The 17171-nt window shown below is 39.0% G+C and overlaps 1 protein-coding gene across 5 annotated transcripts in view; it reads right to left on the bottom strand.

Annotated features, from left to right (window-relative positions):
• st18 (ST18 C2H2C-type zinc finger transcription factor) overlaps window positions 1-13127 on the bottom strand; it is a 41318-nt gene extending 28191 nt beyond the window's left edge. For 2 of the 5 annotated variants that reach the window (XM_035633709.2, XM_035633708.2), the window contains exons 1-2: window positions 11972-12944; window positions 10794-10968 (exon numbers count right to left, since the gene is read on the bottom strand). In XM_035633709.2, coding sequence (XP_035489602.1) covers window positions 10794-10968; window positions 11972-12010 — 214 coding nt within the window. In that variant the 5' untranslated portion in view covers window positions 12011-12944. Of the gene's footprint in view, window positions 1-3307; window positions 3491-10793; window positions 10969-11424; window positions 11593-11971; window positions 12945-12982 lie in introns of those variants that run through there. The other 3 variants (XM_035633710.2, XM_035633711.2, XM_035633712.2) reach the window with 3 other exon arrangements.
• Window positions 13128-17171: the final 4044 nt, after the last annotated feature.

Genomic DNA, 17171 nt, shown 5'->3' on the forward strand with positions numbered 1-17171 from the left:
AACAGACCGCACACAATCTGGGCTCCCACAGAACTATCTCTGCCTGACCGCTTTCTATTTATCCCTTATCAGTGTTTACCAACCGCTAGTTTTCTTTCATTCACACTGTGAGGCAGTTCTCTTACTATCAGTCAACAGCTGACACCGTGGAACAGCCTCAAAGGCAAGAGGAAGGGATCAAAACTAAACCAAAGCTGTTTAAACAATACAACAGAGGAAATAAATTCATAAATCCTAATTCTTCCCAGCCCACAAGGGTATATGCAGATCCTTTATAGTTAGGCCAATAAACAAAACCGCAGCCAATGAGGTACATTACAATCAAGGTAAATTCAGAAATATATTTAGAAAAAAGGAAAGCTGGGGAAAAAAATCCCATGTAATATTAATTGGGAACATTTCATAGTCTTGCCCTGTCAAACAAATATAACTATTCACTAAAAGGTTTTTCTTTTCTTCCTTTTTTATGAGAATCCCAACTGCTTTAACCTTGTTAACATTTTTACATAATTTTTCTTTAAAGTGGCACCAAGCTAGAAAAAAAATCGCTGACACTATATAAAATCCTTGTATTTTATTAAGATTTTAAATTATTTTACAATCATCATTAAATTACTATTAAGATCAGTGCACTAATAGACAAAAAAAAAAATAAAAATGTAAGCACAGGACTATATGTCAGTTTAAATGAGAATTACTGTTATCTAGAATTACATAGTCATATATTATAATGTCTAACCTTTAATTAGATAAATCTAAATTCATAGGTTATTATGAACCCTATTTGAAAGTAATATATTTCCATTGTAACAAATTCCTGACACTATGGTTTGTACATTTACACAAGACCAATTTCAAACAATACTATGGGCGACACTGAAGGACTATTTAAAACAAAAACGCTGAGGGGGGAGAAAAGGGTAAATTTTAAAGGTATTGTTCACACTGTTGATTTACATTTTTTCCAGTAGGATGCATAAACAGCACAGTTTTTCTGGAATACTGTTCAAAAGTTAAGTAATTAATTACATTTATCCTTTCACCAGCTGCTCAACAGCAGATGGATCGTTTCTGAGACCTTGTTGAATTAAATCCACATAATTCATTTTCCTGGATTAACTAACTGAAGTTTGAGTGGGGCAAAAAAAACAGGTAACACAGTGTGTTTTCCGACTGACGTGTGTGCTGAGCTTTTTCGCGTTTACATTGTGTGCAATCCGACGGCAAAAGACATTTTGAAAATCATACATTTACAATTTTTTTAAGATGTCAGAGCTTGAAAAAGTTTATTTTATTTTATTTCCCAAATAGATGGAATTAGGTACAAATCAAAATTTCAATCACAGACCTTGAATGTGTTGTGAAACTATGTGAATAAATCTGTGGATCCAGTTTTGTTGGGCAGCAGGTACCATGGACAGTTCCTGGAGGTGAACAGACGTGACATGAACGTGTTGTGTAGCAACTAACATCCCTGTCCTTTGAAGAGGAGGGTGTGGAGCACAGAGGAATAATGCCTCTTACTTATCACTGCTTCAACACACATCCCTGCCATAGTCTTTACTGCCACTGTGATTTAAAACAAAATAAAGAGGAGTAACTTTATAACCTGACCAATGTCTCCTGCCTTCATGAGTTAACGTCTCCAGATAACTTTCAAACTTTTTTTTAAAGGATTATCGTCATGCGACACGGTTACACAAGGCTCTGTGTTACCTAATGTCTTTTGTTTCTCTTTTCGTGTTTAGTACGAGATGAGAGCTGACTGAAATAAGCTGATGGAGTTATGATTAAATGGAGGCGAATTAAATGGGCAGAATGACAACTGGCATTCAAATTTATTTTACCACTGACAGTTTTTTCGACAGTACTTCTCCAAATTGAACACCTAAATCATAGAGTATAATGTCTCTGAAAGAGAGTACAATAGATATATTGCCTTGGCATATACATGAGATGTTTTGCTTACATAAATAAGATGAACATGAGATGTTTCATTATTTTGAATTATTAAAAAAGAATAAAGAACAAAATCTAAAAATGACATTAAAGCTGTTATGACATCGTGTGGACTATAATCCACTATAGACCTCTAACCCAAGCCTTAAAAAAAATCCTACTTTAGTTTAATAATGATTAACTTAAAGTTGGGTCATACAAGCAGATTCAGAGCCATTAGTGTGCCGCAAGTTACTGGTAAATGATGAACTTTTCTAACCAGCATCCGTCCTTCCTAAATCAATAGTTGCCCTGGAGACTGTTGAGTGCTTTGGCCCCACAGAATTTGTTCAAAGCTGAGACCTGCCCACGTATAGCAGAAAAGTTCACGGTCGCTGGTATTACTATCTCACCACCACATTCAGCATTAGCTGAATTAGCTTCAAACTTTACCAGGGTTACAATGCGAATAATTACGGATATTCAGAACACAATGTAACATTTTGGCCAAAATGAATTTGTACAAATCCAAAACTTGCCCATGGTGTTTAACACAAAAGCTGATTTGCAGATTATTTTTTACTATCACACTATATTCAAAATTAGCACGTACTTTTTGAACTTTACTGGAGTTACAATGCAAATTATAGAAAGCCACAACAGGATGCAATAAAATACTTCAGTGACTGTTCAAATATATTATTGAAACACAGAGTCAATGTTTAAGTGCATTAGGCTCAGTGGTCTTGTATGTACAGCTGTTACTGTCAAAGCCACAGGCAACCTGACAATGCTTTGTCTCAGCATACAATACAAACATGTGTTCTTCTAAGACAAGCTTATACTCCACACAAATGCTGTGGATTTAATCTAGGTAGACAGTATCACATGCTATCTGGATGATCAAAAATAGGTCATGCATCTCAAAAAACTGTTATTTAATCTCATTTAATCTGCCCTCAAACTGTCTGAAACCTGGACAGAAGCTACGCTCACTTTCAAGCAAAGATGTGAAGAACACTGATTTGTATCCGGCAAACAATGTTCATCACCGGGGCTAGATTTTCTAAATGCCCCCCTGACAGTCAAAACGGTTCAAAACGAAAGCACAGCAAAAAAAAATCTGCCTCACATCGTCACGTAAAATCCACAGAACACGAGTTAAGCAGCTGAGTAGAATCTATGCGGAAATCTGAGCAAGTTTCTAAACACTTGCACATTTCAGCTCATGTTTTGAATTTTTCAAATGACAGCATCCGAGAGCACGAGCTAAAAAGCTTATCGTTCACATATGCGATCCTGAGTTTCAGTGATGATAAATGCTGACCAAACTGACAGTGTATTAAATATAAAGAACTTTGACACCAACCTAGTGCTGTGATCCAAAAAGTTTGATTTTCTCCCTGTTTCTTGATAGCTGCGCCGGAGCTGTGCCTTTGAAAGGTAGTCCCCAGGAATATGACATACTGTGCCTTTGACAGCCTCGAGATAAGCACCTGCGTTCGGGTCCCTTTTTACGTCACACCTCCCCATTCACAGCCCTTCAACATGATGCACATTTGCACATCAACAGCCACCAACCCCCCTCCTCGCTCTACTCCCACATCCGCAAAACACACAAACAGGCACACAAGAAGGCAGATGCGCACTAGCCTCTACTCATGCGCGCGTACACTTGCACAGACACATGCACCACAGATTTGTGTGAACTCAGTGGAGATACAACATACATGCAGGCAAACGCGCACACAGACGAACAGACATATACACTCACGGGGGGGATTTATTCCTTTTATTTAACTCCATTATCCAGCCTTATTCATATATCGATCCTTCTATTCTGTGCGTTTAATAAAGAAAAACTTTCACTTGCTTTGTCATAAGACCGGGGCATAAACCCTCCCAAGCTCCTCATACATCACTCATCATGCAAATGAGAGGGAATGTCACTCCTCAGCAGCAGATGGCCAGGGATGATAACAATGGCTCAACAGACCAGTTTCAATGTCTGCGACTTTATCGCTACGGCAACAACAAAAATAGATGATATGAAATCCTCGTCTGTTAATTTGATTTCCCCCCGTTTTAATGTTTGTACCTGTCAGCCTGTTTCATTTCTCCTGGACCATTTGAATGTTAAAGCTTTGTCCGAGGTTTTCTGTCACATGAAGTCTGGCTATCAGTAAAAGGCAGAGACCTGGAAATGATTTTTGGTGACTACGGAAGGCTGCTGCCTAGCAGTTATTCAAGTAATTAGGTGTAATTCCTCCCTGTAGGCCATGTTAGCCTCCTGGGTTAGCTCATGCGTTCGACAGGCCCGGATAGAGACAGGGAAGAATAAAAGAAGAAAGGGGCCCAGAGAAATCACAAATGCAGATTTTCCAACAAACCCCCCCCCAAGGCAAAGTGATGTCACCCTGCGTCCTGCTGACTCCTGTTCATACAAGCCCCCGTAGCAGAGAGTAAACAGTGGAAGCGTTTAGCAAACAGGGCCAGATTACAATGACAAAGGCAACCACACTTCTGGGTGGAGCCTGGGGCGAGGGGGGCAAAAGAGAGGGGTGGGGGTGGGATAGTGTGGATCAGGATTTAAAATAAGTGATACCCATGAGGGGGCCCCCCTCTATATCCAAGCACAGCCCTTTCCCAGCTGATGGTAGGGGCCACCCAAACACGCTTGTCTCTCAGTGATGCCCCCTCCCAGGTCCCAGGAGACTGACGTGTGAACACAATATGTAATAATAATGTATTTTCAGTTCTTTTTTCTGTGATTTGTGCATTTGATTATGCAAGGCTGGGGACTTGAGGATGGAGAATATCATTACTTAAGGTTTTGGCAGTTGACCATCACCTTGTTTAATGCCTCATTTGAAAGTCAAATTTCTAACTGTCTTCAAGAGCCAATTCATGGTACCCTGTGAAAGAGACGTACAATGAGAGCAGACCTGCTCTGTCTCCCCTCTGTTCAGCAGTGGTGCCTGATAATCGTACTAACACATGAAAGTAAGAAAAATCATCTATCTAAGCGTCTTATCAAATAACATGTTCGTTGTTTGCTGATGCAGACAATCATGCTGCAAGAACACGACAAGCTTGTTCTATGGATGATTATTTTTATGTCCTGAACTAGACATCAGTGTTGCTAGAGGAAAACACGAGGGGGGGGGGGGGGGGGGGGGAATCAACTTGTGCAACACAATCTTGACAAATTGTGAGAAAGCAACATATTGGATACTACACAACACAGCTGTAACAAAATCGACATCTTTTTTGGCTCTAACATCTGTTCAAATCCCTAAAAAAAAGGAGAGAGACCTCATTCAGAGTCGGCAGAGAACATAAACTAGTTTTTTTGTCAAGCTATTTTATCAACGGAAAAATGTGGGCATAACTGGAGAGAGCTGATGGAGAAATGAAAGAGGAGTGGGTTGGACAAATTACATGTCAAACAAAGGTTCACATTTAAAAAGTCCTGCTCATATTTGTAGAAAGTGTTTGATTGCATTTAGAAAGGTATTACAATGGGTCACATCTGTGTCTAAAAGCTTTTTGCATCCTGCTGCAAATTATGTAAGCAAATTGAAGTGTCACAGCACCCTGTTGTTTTGAGCACTATACCTTCCTCCCGTGAAACCTACACAAATATGTTTAACTGTATTCTTCTAATGCACAACAGGATCAAAATGTCAGCAGTATAACTTCAACAAACCCTATCACTCAACACACCGCCCCGTGATTTCAACAAAGCAACGTGACTAATTTTGCATGGCAGCCTGTACGCCAAAACAACAATGCATATTCACACTGTGCCATTGAATATAATAGATGTGTAAAAATCTATATTAAGCTGTGGTTCATTTCAGCTATATATATATATATATATAATGCTTCAAGCTTGGTCTAAAATGGCACGAATGCTTCTTTTTGGTGGTGCTGAACCCTCATTGTGCAACCACTTGATGCCGCTTGTTCATCCCAGAAAGTCACATAAAAGGACAGAATTAAATTATTTTTTAATTATTTGCATATGCAAATACGAGGCACCAAACATAAGTACATGTTGTTGATATGGCTCCAGGATGTAGAACTATCTTTATGGTAATGTCAGCAGACAGGAACTATTCTTTTGAAAAAACAGTACATTTTTCATGGGGATCATTATCTACACTGCGTGTCACTGCGTCTCAGTTAAAAGGAATGATTAGATTACTTCCCAGCAATCCCCTTTGGGCCGATTTGTGTGTGACCGTGGGCAACCTTACAACGTGTTTATTCAGTGTCCTTTGAAGACACTTCAAAAACATTTGAAATGTTTTATGGACAAATATAGGTTGTATTCTGTCTTTTCCTTGAACTAAAACCTTCACAACTACAGTAGGACTGTGGTTTTATTTGATTATGTTGTTCCAAATCAACAATCTACCACATCCAGGTAGTTCTCATGAAATAATGAAATGACTAAGAAGCCAAAAAGGCAGGTTTACTGGATGTGACAGGTGACCAAACGTGGTCTTCATGGTGGGAATCCAAAGTTCCCAGATCATTTTTTAAAATCACATTGGTCGATAAAAAATGTTAAGTATTAATTAAGTTTTCATACAATTGCAGGTCCAAATTATCAACTTTAAACACATGATTCATTACTGGTCACTACTGGTTCCCTACATTGACTGACTATTTACTCACTTGGCTTTAAATCCTCTACTTTATCAGTCAAAATGAAAAGCATCATCCCCTAGTGGTCACAGCTTGTTCTCTACATGTGCTGCCCTCAAACGAGAGCATCTGATTGCTTACATCTAAGAAATCAATGCTTGACTGGTCAGTCGATGTCTGCCTTTTGTAGTTCATGGGCCGTGGACTCATTGTGTTGTGTCATTGAGAGGTTAGGTCCAGATCTGGGCGTCTCTGGGGGGTCCCTGCCCATCTTTTCTACTCAGGCGGGCAGACAATGAGGCAGACACGCCTATAAATGGCAAGATAGGAGCTTGGATGTTCAGCCAAAAATGGGCATCTAAACAATGGTAACAGGTGTGTATAATGCACGCTTTGATAATGACCTTGGTGGCCATAATAGTATGTCTAGACACAACTAACAGGAGGCATTTCTGTCTGGTCTCAGAAGTCCCCTGGGTGCTCAAATGCAAGATCCCGAGGAGCAGATATTGGTTGGTTCTTAGTCGTTAATACTAAAAAAGAAAAATGTCTGAGATGATGTATCCTGCGTGTCTCACTATGACACTGGAAGCAATGAGAAGCATTAAAATAGTTAAACCTGCTACTTCTTTTTCTGTCTTTAAAATATTTGTAGGGCAGTTTACATAACAAGCTAAAATCATCTTGCGTATTCAGAGACATGCACTTGAATAAATAGGGGGGAAAAAAAACTTCATTAATGTTGATGCCTTGCAATATTTTGATTGTGCCAGATACAGGAAGCGTGCTGACATGAACTGAAATGCAAATGCCCTTTGAGCAAAACAAAGAAATTGATTATGAAGTAAGTTTCTTCAGCACAAGTAGCTGGCTTTGAGTGATTAATGGGGGTGGGCCATTGATTTCCTTTTGTTTAGATCTTGGTTAACTTTCTGGAGACACAATTATAATTTGTTTCCAAACAATAAATCCAATCTAATTTGAGCAAATTACATTTCCCCGTAGCCTCTTCTGCATCATTTTACCTCTGAAATTAGTTGTTATCAAAAGGCATTGCATGTGAACGTCTGCTCTCTCCGTTTATGTTTGTTTCATTTCTGATTAGATATTGTTTTTCTCTGTACATTGGAAAGTGAGCACCTCCTCAGATTAGCAAGAGCTGTTGTGACTCGTCAGCTCCGGTGCCAGGGGTTAATCTTCCAGTTCTCACTTCAGAAGCTGTATGTCACACACCTGAACATTTCTGATGACCCATCTATATGCAGTAGATGAGAAATACTGTCGACTTGTTGTCTGAAACGTCCCAAAATGTTGTGTAATGTTGAACGAGTATATTCTCAGCCTTTTCATTAGCTTTGCTAAGGGTAGGAAAATGTTTTTTTTTACGTTATCACGGTACTTTATATTTCTGGATATTTGCAAGTCAAATCACCATTTTACAGACTACTTTATTGAAAGGCTTTTGCCTTACTCCTCAGCTTTACAACTTTGCAAACTTCAACAGATCCAGACATTTATACTTCCTGATTTCTCGCATCATCTCTCCAAGATAGTGATAATACGATTTCTGTGTTTTTCGCTGTTGAGAAACAAACTGGATTATGAACAGATCACTACATAAACAGCTTTCTAAAAGGAGGCAGCTATTTTAAAAAAGGCTGAAGAAATGCAAAGAGGGATTTAAATTTTAATTTGAATTTATTCCAGCAAGTGAAAGGTTCTTTTGAGAGGGGATTTCAGCAAAGATGATGGTATTTAAAAGTGATAAACAAGCATCTAAACCTCCAGTGGAAAACAGTCATTTTGCTCCTTTTTAGTGTAGGAGAGGAATTGGGCTTGCTATGGTCACATCCAAAAAATAAGAATAAGTAATAGTAGTAATTAAAATGTAAATAAGCGAGATCCATGGAGATATTTCAACTGATTCCTGTCATAAATTGTGTAATTAACATTTTGTCTTGACATACCTTGTGACTCTGGACGTATAGCTATATGTCCTCAGGTGGAAATTCATGTTCTCTGTGTACTTGGCATAGCGTACTTTATACTGTATATGGATGCTCAAAAAATCTTTCACACTTATCACATGCAATTTAAATCCTGTGCCTCGACACCAGAGAGGAACATCAGGCAAAGTTCAAAATGAAATGCCTTACGAATTAGGACTTGTGTTGATTAAGGACCGCTGTTGTGCGGTGTGATTTAGTATCTCAAAAATTCTGGTGAATTTGTTGGTGTCAGACTGATTCACTCTGGGCAGTCACGTGTCACGTTTGTGTGACAAAGGCTCTGATTAACCAAGGCTGTCATCTATTTTATTTGTAATATATGGATTATGAGGATGTGACTGGATTTCAAATGTTTCCTTTCTCCTGAGGATGACCACTAAACTTAAGCAGAGAAACCTATGCCACACAAGAAAGACAAAGAGTTACATCATTTTGTTGAACAGCTAATCCGATCATGGACAGTGTTTGTGCATTTGCTATCTTCGGAAAATGCCAGCAAAGGCGCTAAGTAAACCTATTTTACAAGACTCCCTCACAAGGATACAGTGCCAGTATTGGGATAAAATTTCACACAGCGGCATGGCTCAGTCACATAACCTAAGCAGGCTTAGGAAAATGGAACACTACAAAGTATTGCACTTTCCTCCTGTATGCCTGTTGTGGTATAAAATATTTTGGGTGAATGATACGAGTTCGGGCATGAAAGCCAAAGTGAACTAATGGCTGAATAGCACATAGATACTGCTGTAGATGCTCTGACTTTAGTTTAAAATGGTAGATTACGGAAGTGTGCACCTGGCATTCTGCTGGCCAGTCTGGCAACACTCCTCCCTTATAATTATAATGAACACACAGTAATTCAGGGTTGAGGCTGAAATACGAACGATGTCCTCTGAGACAGCTTGTTTTAATGGTTATGCAGAAGAGTTCCTAGAAGTGCAGATGGCAGATGTGATGCTTTTGAAGCTATTTAGAATTGTACACTTCAAGATATGGAAAGAGCCATAGTTTGAGGCCATATTTCTCCTTTGTGCTAATGTATTAGACAGAAGGCACATGACCCACTAATGAAAGCTTAAGATATATTTTAGAGTACATTTACTCCAATACCTATCGACCATTATACTAAATAGTAAGATAGGAAAACTGCATGGCCTGTGTGTTTTATCCAAACACCCCACTGTTCTTACTTTGTCCACATAGGGGTGCAATGCTCACAACTTGGGCCCTCGTGTAGTCTTTCATTACAGTGTCAGAGGCCTAATTTCAGCGTTTCGGAGAGATAAAAATCCTCTTCTGTAAGTTACTGTATTGTAGCTAACATTTTGAAGAACATGGAACATGATAGCGAGCAAACAAAGGTAGGAGCCAAATGCTACATGAGATAAACTTATCATAAAGAGTATAAAATAATTGTTAGAGCATTTTGTTTTGTTACATAACTTGTATATCTCCACAAAAACACTGAACTACAAATATTGAAATCTCTGTAATCGTGTCCTTTAATCATACACAATAATGTGATCTGCTTATTTTCTCAGGTCTGGTTCATGGATTTAAAAGCCATATGCTTTTACTTGTGGGCACTAAATATGTGCAGCATTGTTTATATATATATGTATTTTTAAATATCACTGTATCTCAAAGCTACATAAAAAAGTGTGGAGCCTTTTTAATCAGCCCTACTACTGTGACAGTATTGCAACAACAAAAATATTAACTCAGAGAAAAAGTTTTGCCACATTAAAGTCACATAGGAGCCACATTAGCATGTGAAAAGAATAAACAGGAGCATTCTCAGTTACACACTCCACCTGGCCGCTAACCAACGTCCTTGTCAGAAGTCCACCCACCGCACTGGCTAACACTGAAAGACCTCCTGGGGACCACAGTGACCATTCACTCGGTTCTCTCTTTTTCCCATGCACCTGTGACTGTTTTTGTGTTTGCTATTTTTTGCTTTGTCTTTTTCTGGCAACACTGTATCATTGGAGACACACTTTCCCTCAAAAGGAATTCTCCTGCCCAACAATGTGGTTTGTTTGTTCACTGGATATGGCAGGCCAGAGAGTCAAATGAAAAAAAAAAATACAAGTCACCACTGTAATAATTAAAATTACCACAAGAAAAATAAGCTGGGAGACACAGCAGTATGAATGGAGCAGAAATAAGAAAATAAGGCACTTTTACCAACTGGTTTCTTGCCGAGTTGGGGGGCTTCACAGGTGCAGTTGGAAAGGCTCTCCTCCTTACTCTCCTCGGACGGCTCATCCGGCTTCTCCATGGTCCTGGACCTTAGAGAGCTGCTTTTCCATTTTCCAAAGGACTTTGCCACAATCGCTTTGTCCGCTCCTTTCATTGTTTTCTGTAAAACACATTTACAGCATGACTTCCCAGGTTTATCCCTCTTGTGAGCCATCTGCCCCCTTTTTTGGCTCTCAATAAACCTGGGCTCATCTTTCCCAAACCCAAAGTAAGAGAGAATTAGGGCATTGTGTGCATATGCATTCTCTTAAGCATTCCAGAAAATTTCCTGATTGCCCTGGCATCTTTTTTTAGAGAGCGCTTGGACATTGTTTTTCTCCTGACATTTTGCAATCCTGTTTGGAGAGAGTGCTATTGATTGAAACAGTATAAAACAATACTTTAGCAAAGTACCCACACAGTAACCGGTAGATGGAAACAGAAAGAAAAAACACACCATGTTTTCACATTTAATCCAACTTAAAGGAAATAAAAATAGCACATTATGCCCTAATTGAGTGCTGTACAGTCCGCAAATACTATTACAAGGCCGATCAGGATTAGCAGTGGAACATACCTAGTTATCTATTTCTGAGTGCCAAGACTGCTAGCAGTGGGCAACTAAATTTCAAAAGCTGGCAAATCCAGTTGTCTCCTAAATACAGAAAGTACTTAAATCCAGAGCTAACAGAAGAAAAAGACGGATAAAGGGTGCTCTGCATATCACCGAAAAGCTTGTGCACTTTTCAGAATCACTGGCTAGGTTAAACAAATATGCTAAGTAGAGATCAAAACAATCCTTTGATCTGCAGCCTAGTTTCCACAGGAATGGTTTGGCTGTTGTTGTAAATAACTTGTATAAATCTATACACCATTTGCCTTCAGGTAATATCAAAAGTGCCAGGGATTCGGAGGCAAATACTTTGTGGTTAGGAAATAGATCAGATAAAAGCGTATAAATATTTCAGCAACACTGCACTCTGTCATTTTCTGTATTATGCTATGGCTGAGTCTTCAACCCCAATGTGATCATTTTGACTTGTTCTATCACAGAAACGTGACTGACAGCAAACACACATTCTATCTCTTTCCATTTTGTAAATTGAGTCAAAAGTCGTTCCTACCTCCAGCGTGCCATTCAGGTCGCACACTGTGTAAAACATTGTGCTAAACTTCGTACAAAAGAGGCTCGAAGAGTCAGAATGCAGAAGAGCTGCGCAACTTGCTGACTAACTTTGCCCCCTCTTGTTTTTTGATCGGCCACACAAAGGAAAACGCTGTCCATTCAAAACAGACAGCATAACTCTTTTCAGTGGCCTGTGAACAAACGAGGCCATGTCCTGGGCTGCAGGCACAGTTCCCCCGGTCACAGTGGTCGGTGAGGGCCGCAGGGACTGGGACGGGCTGACACCGCTCACAGGAAACACAACAACTTCTGTGCACACAGTCTCTCCTTCTCTGGAGCTTTTTCTTTTCTTTCAGCCAAATTATTATTATTATTATTTTTTTATTTTTTTTTGGCGGGCTTGTTTTATTTACTGCAGCCCCCCTTTTGGTCAGACTTCAACAAAACAAAAACAAAACGTGTCGGGAAATTGGTCAAGCTAACGCGGTTCAGCAAAACTACATCACCAGCCACTGTACTGTGACGTCATCATGGCCAAACGTCATCAACCAAAAACAATTCAACAATTAATCAACCTGTGCGTGTTGTTATTCCACCAGCATACACAATAGCAGTCACTAGTATACAGTTAGATTCAGCTTTGTCAATAATTTAGCATGCTAATGAGCTCCATTAGCATGCTACTGAGCGCCATTAGCATGCTAATGAGCATTAGCGTGCTAAATTAGCACGATAGTCACTGACAGGAGTTCGGATGCTAAATGGCTAACGTAACTTACTAACTCTCTGTCTACCTGGGATAATTCACCTGGGCTTCCTTAACACGTGACTCCAACTTGAAGTGAACTTCGTCAACTCAACAACACCCGGAGCTAAAGCTAAAGCGCATTAGCTTTGTCACACTAGCAGACAGGAGCAAGAGCACTGTGCCCTGAGCGCGAGCTAACTTAGCTAACGTAGCACGCAACACACGGTCTTAAAAGATGGCGCAAATGTGGCTTTAACTCACCTTTTGTCAAAGGCTGGTTATACTTCGTGGAGTCTGTTCGACTTACAAGACTTTGGGGGGCATTTTTTTTTTGGAGAACGACATTATGTCTCACACGCACTCACGTGGTGTCAACACTCGTCATGTGAACATGCTACACGAGCTAACTCAGCTAACGAGCCGGTGACGATGACGTTCGAGTCAAGTGTCAGTTCAATCTCCTCGTGCTCCGTCGTGGCCGTTCACAGTACGAAGGTGAGAACATGTGTAATAATAAAGTTATAATAATATTCTTTTTTTGGAAAGACTTAATTTATACATCAGGCATCAAAACTCCACATTCAAGACGAAGAAAAAGTCACGATTTTTTTCCCCTTTGATGCCTCTTATGTAACAGCCTATTTTTAAGTATATAAGTATACATAGAGTATATATCATATCTTATATAAAGTGATATATATATATAGTATATAAGTATACATATGTCATATCATATATAAAGTGATATACATGAAGTATATAAGTATACATATACATCATATCATAAAAAGTGATATATATATATAGTATATAAATATACATATATATCATATCCTATATAAAGTGATATATATAGTATATAAGTATACATATATCATATCATATATAAAGTGATATATATAGTATATAAGTAAACATATATATCATATCATATATAAAGTCATATATATATAAAGTATAGAGTATACATATATATCATATCATATATAAACTGACCATATGAATCTTAAGGGAGAATATTGTATAAATTCATTGAAACAAACTATTTATTTTGTGTATAAAGTGTTTTAAATCCTAAAACCTCATCTGAGGTGTATCATTGGAGCTTTATCTATCTTCTTCAGATTCCCACAAAAAGCAATTTTTAAGAGAGAACAGAATGTACCATATTCTTGACCTGCCTGCCTCAGACACTCGCTGTATATGGAACTGAATACTGGACGTGAATTGTATCATTCCCTGTGTCAACTTGTTAGATGGCAGTTGCTGTAGTGGAGTGGTGAGAGCGGCACATATGCATTATAGGAGAAAATTGTGAAATGACAGATTCCGGGTGTGATACTGAGGGAATGACTAACTAATAGGAGGAGTGCTCCAGGCTGTTAGCTTTGAAAAGCAGTTTGCACATTACTTTATCTTGTCAATCAGATTCCTGGAATGGAAGAGGTGACTGATAACTTGAATTAATTATTTTCTTATTGCATGCATGTGTTAATTCATGTTAATTTATGTCCCTTACAGGCCCAAGCCAGAATATCCAGAGTAAAGCGCCACCTCTGGCACACAGATCACCACACCACTCTCTTTGCATATATTTATATCAAATGAAAGACTTTTTTTTTAATCCTGTTGGAACAAGGACTGACTGCCAAATTTGATTTTTAAATGTACTTTTAAGCTGTTCATGGTTTACGTTTGCATTTTTTTCTTAACAACTGAACAACATGGAGCGGTGTTTATGCCTGTGATGGGATTTGAAAGTTACAGATTATTTTTTATAAGCAAATCGTACCCCTTTAAACATAGCCCCTTTCTCAAAGAACACAACTAAATAATGTAGCTCAAACAGTCAACCCTCACAGGGCAGAGCCTCTTCCTTCTCTAATTCTGTATGTAGTAAATTTAATTTAATTATGTAGTTCATCATCCAGACCAAGGTTGATGTCCATTAATGGGGCTTTTTTTTCTCCTTCTGTATTTGAGCTGCAGAAATTCTGTGGATTGCACAGAGCATACTTTAAACAATTGCATTTCTCTAAACATCTTTATACATTTTGGACAAATTTAACTTCCCCCTGAACACAGAGGATAAGAGGAAAAACATTTCTCTGATGAGAACAGAAACAGCAAGAAGTTCTAACAAGGAAAAGCCTGCCAGGTGGCGAACTGGCTGCACCAACAGAACGCACAATCTGTCTGCTTCTCCTTCCAAACCATTGACAGCTGCCATCACCAGCCTTGCACACTCGCACTCAGTGGCTCCTCAGCTCCCTGCCCATCCCTCTTTAGTGTTTCCTGCTAACCTCAGAGACAGGGTCACCTGGCCCCCTAGTTGCCCGTCTGTGGGGCCCTGCTGGCCCCCTGGAGACCTGCCTGCATGGAGATGCGTGGCTAACAGAGGTCTAGTAAAGTCTCTTTAATATGCAAACCAAGGGGCTATTCCTTTGACCCGAGACCATAGCTTTTCTAACAGTGAAATCCAAAAAAAATATTCGCGTGATGTACAACGATGAGATGTGATGAGCAGTTTTTGATCTGCTGGTTATTTGATACCGCATGTAACAGAAGGAGAGAAAAACAGCACCGTGTTCTGGTAGGTCCTTTTCAGTGATGGTAAACGATTGAATCTGATCATATCCTCTTCACTTTATTTGGAAAAGAAAATTAGCATCTACAGTTTGTTGAACATTTTGTTAAAACTGGAACAGCATTTCTCCACTGAGTAAAACCTAAGCACACAGATGCACAGAGGCTAAACTGAGGAGTGTTCCACAAAGCTAGCATTGCAACTGGGCTAAAAATAAAACCTGGCAAAGTTGTTCTGATCCCTTATTGGTCCCATAGTTTGATTTCACATTTAGCATTTGCATTCCCCTCCGCATAAACATTTCATTCTTCCCCTGCTGCAGTACAATGAGACTTGAGTGACTTTGGCAGCAGATTTTGGATCGGTGCTCCTGAATCCACCAGTGTATGTTATCAGCAGGTAAACAAGCTTTCGAACAAAGCCATAATGGAACTGCAAGCGGCATAAAGAGGCTCATCTCAAAAGCTATACAACCCATCAAAGCTGGTGTCATTTCCTCAACACTGCACTGCAGCTGGAAAATGCATGGCTGTTAGTTACAGTTTAAATCGCCTGTCTATTTTCAGACACTTCAGAACTATTTGTATTGATTATTTACTTGTCAGTAAGCAGCCAGATTACCAAAAATAAGACAACAGATTTTAATGTTTTGCTGGATTCTTTTCCGGTTTTGTTTTGTGGTAGCAAATCAAAAACTGTGTCATGCACTAAATTAATGGGATTTGCACTATGGGGTATTTGAATAATTATTTTCTTCTGGAAAAATGAAATACTTCCATCTATATTTGGAGGGATTACGGGTGGCATTGAACTTAACGTGAAAATAATTTACCCTTTAAACATGTAGTTACGCTATATCCTACACTTTCTGCTCACCAGATGCAATCTTGTTAGCCACATGCTGGAATGCTTGTCACCAAACTTTCCACACATTTGCCTTTCGGGCACAGCTCAGATGCACAACTAAACCTACGCACTCTCCTCCCAGTGAGTGGAGAAGCCTCAAAGCTTCCCTTTCATATGCTGCATTATCTCTGTGGCAGTAATTATCCATAAAACTATGCCATCAGATGCTGATGATTTCCAATATGAACCCAATAAATGTGTTTAAATTTTGAATTATCATATTTATGTGGATATGTGTTACTAATAGTGATTATGCTCGTCATGTGGGTAGAAAATCAGCCATCCTCACATTGCGCATTCTCACATATTTCGCAGACATTTCATCACACATTTAATCTGCCCCTGTCTAAGATTTCCTTCTGAACCTGTAGTCAAGGCGGAGAGAGGACAATAACGGATGAGATTATGAAGCATGTCTGTTAAAGCATGTCTGTTTGATCATCGTTCTGTTTAGGTGAAGTTCTCCACTTGGTCTCTTCAGTCCCTGACAGCAGATATATAACCTAATCTCTTTCCCTAACCCTTTTCTTAGGCATGAATAGGGTGGAAATGTGATGGCATTAAGTCGATTTACACCTTGGTTTGCAGTTTCAGCCTTAATGCCTCTTGGCTGTTCTTCAACACACTCGTCCCATTTAGATTTTTGAAAATATAAATGTTATGTTAAGGCTTTCCTATTTATTTTCATTTATCCATCATTTGAAGTTCATGCATATATTAACTCCACAAATAATGGTTGTTTATTTGCGGCTCCGTCTATCTACTACAGAGTCAGAGATATTGGAAAATCAAATACAACTTGTGTATTATCTTCAAATGCAGGAGATATCAGTAACAAAGGGTGAGATCTGAGACCGTATGACATTCATTGTGAGTCGTCTCTGACATGGTTTTGATATTTCACATTTACTCATCTAAACCTTAATTTAGTGCCTCCAGCATATGTTGACATGCAAA

The sequence above is a fragment of the Scophthalmus maximus genome, chromosome 5 (genome assembly GCF_022379125.1).
Source record: "Scophthalmus maximus strain ysfricsl-2021 chromosome 5, ASM2237912v1, whole genome shotgun sequence".
NCBI classification, from domain to species: Eukaryota; Metazoa; Chordata; class Actinopteri; order Pleuronectiformes; family Scophthalmidae; genus Scophthalmus; species Scophthalmus maximus.